Source organism: Hipposideros armiger, unplaced genomic scaffold, assembly GCF_001890085.2.
Source record: "Hipposideros armiger isolate ML-2016 unplaced genomic scaffold, ASM189008v1 scaffold_99, whole genome shotgun sequence".
NCBI lineage: Eukaryota > Metazoa > Chordata > Mammalia > Chiroptera > Hipposideridae > Hipposideros > Hipposideros armiger.
The window spans coordinates 2,798,402-2,805,037 of NW_017731449.1; the positions used below are offsets into that span (position 1 = coordinate 2,798,402).

The 6,636-nt window shown below is 38.7% G+C and overlaps 1 protein-coding gene across 1 annotated transcript in view; it reads right to left on the reverse strand.

The window, feature by feature from the left end:
• CEP128 (centrosomal protein 128) overlaps positions 1-6,636 on the reverse strand; it is a 365,357-nt gene that overhangs the window by 340,296 nt on the left and 18,425 nt on the right. The window contains exons 3-4 of the mRNA XM_019646219.1: positions 3,608-3,769; positions 1,297-1,383 (exon numbers count right to left, since the gene is read on the reverse strand). Coding sequence (XP_019501764.1) covers positions 1,297-1,383; positions 3,608-3,754 — 234 coding nt within the window. The 5' untranslated portion in view covers positions 3,755-3,769. The remainder of the gene's footprint in view (positions 1-1,296; positions 1,384-3,607; positions 3,770-6,636) is intronic.

Here is a 6,636-nt window from a genome sequence, read left to right on the forward strand (position 1 = left end):
GCGATGGTTAAGAACTGGCTTGGGACGCCAGAGGGCCCCGGTTCGGATCCCACATATGAGGGCCAGTGACGCTGCACCCTCTACAGCTAAGATGCTGAACAACAGCTCAACCTGGAGCTGGGCTGCCCTGAGTCGCCGGCGATGGCGTAGGCTGCAACCCCTGGTGCAGTGGGCTGCCATGAGCTACCGTGTGTGGCTGGCAGCCAGCGTGAGCGGCCGGCAGCCAGTGTGAGCTGCCAAGAGCCGCTGTGAGTGGCCGTCCAGTGGCCGGCGACCGATCTGCCTCACCTGGGAAGAGCGCAATGATAATACCAACATGGGCCAGTGAAGCAACGTCCTCCATAACTAGACTGAGAACAAAAGGACAGCAGCTTGTCTGTTCCCCTTCCCCCGATCCCCCAGCACTGTTCCCCTCCCCCAATTCCCCAATAAAATCTTTAAAAAAAAAAATTCATTTTATTTCACAATTCTGGGATATGTTTTCTTCTTATATATCCCATGCAAAGTAAGTATAAACTGGCACATTTGTGAGAGGGCAATTTTGAAATATCTAGCAAATTTGTAAGTGTGCATATCCTTTACGCAGCAACTCTGCTCCCAGAAATCATATATTATTACACAAAAACAAGTGTACCATAATGGTCATTGCTGCATTATTTACAACCACCACAACCAAAAAACAAAACAAAACAAAAAGCTGGATACATCTATTCTATGGAATATTATATAGCTCTTCAAAAGAACGAGGTATATGTCATATGGAAATAATATACATTACAAAATGAAAGAAGTTGCAATAATATTATGTATGATTCCAGTTTTTAAAGCAATCACATGTATGCTTGCTTATACATGCAGAGAAAACATTTAGAAAGATATACAAGAAACTGTCAAAATTGTTACCTCTTTGGAGTGGGGCTCAGAAGGGCTATGAGATAGTTTTAGTATTTATTTAAACAATGAGCATCTATTACTTTATAATAAACCATGCTTAAAGTTCTTTACTCCCCATAAGGGGTATCTGTGGCCCAAATTTAGTAAGTCTCAGGCTAATTCATGTCCTGAATTCTTACCCCTCTGACTTAAAGCTTCCAAATTCAACAGAATCCAATCGATACAGGCTAGTTGGTAATCCATCTGACAAACTAACCTAAATTTAAACTACAAAACAGTAAAGCAGTCTAAAATCTAAAGCTGTTCACAATGGTTATCTCCTTTATCTCACATCCATATTCCTCAATTCTGCATTTTCCAAAAGGCAGGTTAGAGAAAACATAGACATGGAAGCATTCTTACATGTTCTATAACACCTGCTTGTCCATTGCTATAGTCTCGATACTGTCCAAGCATCTGGTCTACTTGTCGCAGGTTCCGGCTGGTGTCCTTGAGAAAGAAAATGGCCTTTGGTAATTGTTCCAAACAATGTTTTTCCCAGCCAATCTTAGTAGTATGTCAAAAGCTAAGTCAACTGTTTGTAAACGTACAATTTATATGATAGTTAAGTCAGAGATTAACATACTTCACAAACATCAAATAAATCTTATTAACATCACTGAGAGAGAAACTCAAACCTGTCTGCAACTGACTTGTGTGAAATCTGAAGCACAAAATTTAAATCCTTATCCAAGGTTCTATAATCAGTTGGCAACAAAATAAACTGAAAACATCTCCGTTATCAATTTGTGCACCTCAGCTAATTCACATTCCCTTTCTGAAAAAGAATCCTGAAAGACCAAATTTGGTAGACTGTCAACAGGCATGCCGAGTGGCGCGATGGGTAAGAGCTGGCTTGGGACGCCAGAGGGCCCTGGTTCGGATCCCATATATGAGGGCCAGTGGCACTGCCCTCCACAGCTAAGATGCTGAACAACAGCTCAACCTGGAGCTGGGCTGACGTGAGTCACCAGCAACAGCATAGGCTGCAGTCCCTGTGGCAGTGGGTTGCCATGGGCTACTGTGTGTAGCCAGCAGCCAGCGTGAGCGGCCGTCCAGAAGCTGGCGACTGATCTGCCTCACCCGGGAAGAGCACATTGATGGTGCCAACTTGGGCCAGTGAAGCAACGTCCTCCACAGCTAGACTGAAGAACAAAAGGACAGCAACTTGTCTGTTCCCCTTTCCCCAATTCTCCAGTGCTGTTCTCATCCAATTCCCCAATAAAAATCTTAAAAAAAAAAAAAAATCTGGTAGACTGTCTACAAGAGAAGCAAATCATTAGGATCCATGTTTTTCAATTACTACTTTACTTCAGAACTTCATTAGGAGAAAAGAAAAATAAGTATCCTTTAACTTTTAGCTATAAACAACAAACTTAGTTTTAATCATAACAAAAATGGTTTCCACCTAAACATGCCAGGTTTCACCTGAGAGATTAATGGAGGCATTTCTTTCAGAAATATATACTTAATAATGTGTCTCATTGGTGGGAAAGTACAAGGTTTTGTACTCCAAATAGCTATTGTTAGTTTAAATAAAAAGAAAAAATAAATCAAATTATGGCCTCTCCACCAGAAATTAGCCTCTTCTTATCTAAGTATACTAACCCAAAGCAACGCCGATTGGCTCAGGTGGTTAGACCACAGGGTGTAGTGCTCATAACACCAAGGTTGCCAGTTCAATCCCCACATGGGTCACTGAGGTGCGCCCTCCAGACTGAAACAACTACTTGACTTACAGCTGATGGTTCCTGGAAAAATACATTGTTCTCCAATAAAATTTTTTTAAAAAAAGCTATGCTTACCCAGGCAAAACAAAAGTAAGGGATTAATGGGTAGGAAAAACTTCTTTTTTCACTTTTCTTATTCCCAGTGTGACTGTACTACCCTTCCCCTGCCTCTTTCCCCAAGGCCCTTCTATGGAAAGGATGAAAACTATCTCCACTCAGACTTGCAAATACTGTCAATTATTAGCCTCTTAATCAACATGGCATCTCGATACTATTCATCCATAAATAATCTACCAAGCCAAACTATGAGCAACTTCTCTAAAGGCACATATCTACAAGAAGCTAAAAGATGGTAATCCCTACTGGTTTCACTCCTACGCTATTTTATTAGGAAATACTACCTTATCCTAAAACACTTACCACAACCTCTCATATATTTCAAGTAGAATAACGGCCCCCAAAGATGTTCAAGCCCTAACACCTGACAAAAGGGGTTTTGCAGATATGATTAAACTAAGGATCTTGAGATAGAGGATTATCCTGGGTTATTGAGTCCACTCAATGTAATCACAAGCATCCTTAAAAGTGGAAGAGGGAAGCAGAAGAGGTAGTCAGAATGATGCAATATAAGAAGGATTCAACCCGTCCTTGCTGGCTTTCAAGATGATGGGGCCACAAGGCAAGAAATGTGTGCAGCCTATAGAAGCTGGAAAAAGCAAGGGAATAGATCATTTCACTAGGGCCCCCAGCAAGGAATGCAGCCCTACCAACACCCTAATTTTTGTCCAGTGAGATCAGTATCAGATTCTGACCTACAGAACTGTAATAAGTTTCCGTTATTTAAGACATCAGTCTTGTGGTAATTTGTTATGGCAGCAAAAAAAACTAATACACTGACTGAAACCATTGTTCAGCTTAAACTATTTAACCATTGTTACACTAACCTGTAAAGTACTTGTTATAGCGTTGACCTTCTCGGTGGCATCTACTGTAGGACGATTTCGAATTTCCCTGTGTATTGACCTGGCAGCCCATCGACTCAATCTGTCACGAGAGCGGAAGTGGTCTGAGTCACTGGAGGATTCTGCCATTGGTGTTCACAAGTCCTTAAACATAAATCCAGGTAATGGTCAATCAAATGGTAAAGAGCACAGGAATAAGAGATTAATTCAGCTATTTATTTTTTTGAAGTATTTATTACATTAGTCCTTTGGAATACTGTAATTTCTACACACATAGTTTGAGAACATAAGTCACTTCCCCATGTAATCATATCCTTCCTTTATAAAGTTTTTTTCTGCTTTAAGAGAGCAATTCCTCAAATATTATTTTAGTCATGTTCACAACTCCAAATAATAAATAACCCTTAGTTTTGTGCAATGCTCCTAAATTTTAAAAGCACTTTCACATATAGTACTTCACTTAATCCTACCAACAAGCGAATGGGACACACAGATCGGTATCTCTACAATGAAAAACACACAGAGATTCTCTGGGACCTGCAGGTCTCAATATTAATCTGATTTCCAGTCTACTGAGATGTAAGCACATCTGTAACTTTCAACAAAAATACAGCACACACAGAATGCCCTAAAATAAGAAAATCCCATTGAGTGTACAGTGAGGACTCTCATGCAACTTAATTTAAAATGTAGAATTAAACAAATGCTATAACAGAAGTACAAATTCTATAACAAATACATGAGCAGATGGTGGCATTATCAACATCTCCACCAAATTAGAAGGCCAAACATCCTGAGTATAATTTCATCCATAAAAAGTGCTCTAAATATGCTTTTTCCCATCATTACCTCAATTTTCTATTTAATGCAAACAAAAATTATTTCATGCAAAACAATCTCAAAAGTTTCAGAAAACCTTTTATAGAAGTTGAAGAAACGAAATGTATTTGGGACAAAAAAGTATCAGAGAAAACGCAATTGATCAAATGTGAAAGTTTACTGAGTATTCCAATAACTCTATTTTCTGTTTAATGGAGGGTTAATTTAACTTAACCTTTAACATTAAATATTATAATCTTCCTAAAATCTACATGGCTATTTTTTCTGGCTTATTAAATCCAGTATGATGACATTTTCTTTAATGATTTAGAATATTCTGGACTTTTTTGATCAGCAGTATTCTGAATGCATGTGGGAAGTGCATTACCATGCATCCAAAGGGAAGATAAAGGGAATCTGCTAAATATGTACAGAGCCTATAGCATTACATGAAAGCAGTCATGTTTTTAAAATATTCATTAAAATAAAACTAAATAAACAAGCAAAGACCCTTACTATGAGTTTAGGTTTTTCAAAGTGAAATACAGCATCAGAAAAAGAATCAATGGAATGTCCAACTTCTTCATACACATTGACAAAGAGCCTCGCAGCTTCCTCCCACACCTACATTCTCTGTTCTTGCCTCCCTTCAGTCTATAAGTACAAAGATAGAGTGCCCATGATGTAGCTCCCTCCCACATCAGAAAACATAAACGAGAAACTAAGGCTGAAGCAACTGTTTGGCTTTACTTTTCCAGGATCCTAAAGAATAGAGTTAAAAAGAAAGAGACCAGGCCGGCCGAGTGGCCCAGTCTCTTAACCAACGGCCAGCGCGTTGGTTAAGAGATGGCTTGTGACGCCAGAGGGCCCCGGTTNAAAATTCAGATAAGTCACATGATAGTTGGCACACTACATTTACTCATTTTTAGGGATGATATATCCCATAGCCGTAAACATTTTAATGCTAAGAAAGCCATTTTCATTGAGGAGCCCATCAGCATCACCTGTAAGAAATACTCTTTCTGAGCTGCACGTCTTCCCCTAGATTACGGCAGATGCTCCCCCCGGGTAACTTACAGGTGGCAGGGTGAAGATCATTGCTCTATCAAGTGACTGTAACATAAGGCAATGAGTGACATAGTCATCCGGGATGCTGGAGGGAAAAATCATTGAGAACCAACTACTTTAACACAACAAGAATTTGGGGAAACTAAGGAGGGGACACTAGACCAGACGAAGGAAAGCCTAAAGCAAAACAAAAAGACTCTTGTTCTCCTATGTCCTATTTTTCATATGAGTGGCTTTGCATTCTATGTACATACACTTACATGGAAATGAAGTATCTGTTGAATTTATTTCCTTCCCATGTATAAAACCAGTCTCACAGAGTTCAGCATTATTAACCCAAGGTCTACCACAAAGGCTTACTGCCACAGTACAACACGTTTTTTGTTTTAAATTCTTACCTGTACAGAAGTTTCTCTAATACAAAATTTCATTTCCCAATGGCACAATTCAAAGGAAATTTGTTACCATAAGTAAGAATCTAATATTCAACATGACGAAGTAGGACTGTTCTTTGCTATTAATGTTTTTAATTTTTCACTAATAAATTAAAAAGTATTAACTCCCATTATTAAAAAGGTAGTTAAATCTACAGCATTTCAGAGCTTCCCAAATATACAAAATTTATAGCTCCATCTGTCAAACACATCATAAGTCATAAAAACCTTGTAGATATAAGAAAGTCCAAGTTTATTTTCTAAACGATAGTAGAAAACCTTATGAGAGAAGATATGTTTTCCTGTGCACAATTGGCTTCCAATTACAAACAAATAATGATGATTGTACTTCTACTTTGTAAAAACAAAATAACAAATCATCAATTACAACTTGGAAGTTATGTGACAATTCAGGATAGCAGATATATATAAAACAATCAGAGTACAAATATAATATTAGTCTTCTTATTAGAGTACATACTCATAATTGGAAACAATAAATTTAGTTGGGTTTTTAAGAGTTTACAGATAAATTAATGATTTTCAAAAGAAGGAAATAACAGAGATAGAATTAGTAAAATATTAATAAAAAATATTCGGGCCGGGGCCGGCCGAGTGGCGCGATGGTTAAGAACTGGCTTGGGACGCCAGAGGGCCCCGGTTCGGATCCCACATATGAGGGCCAGTGAC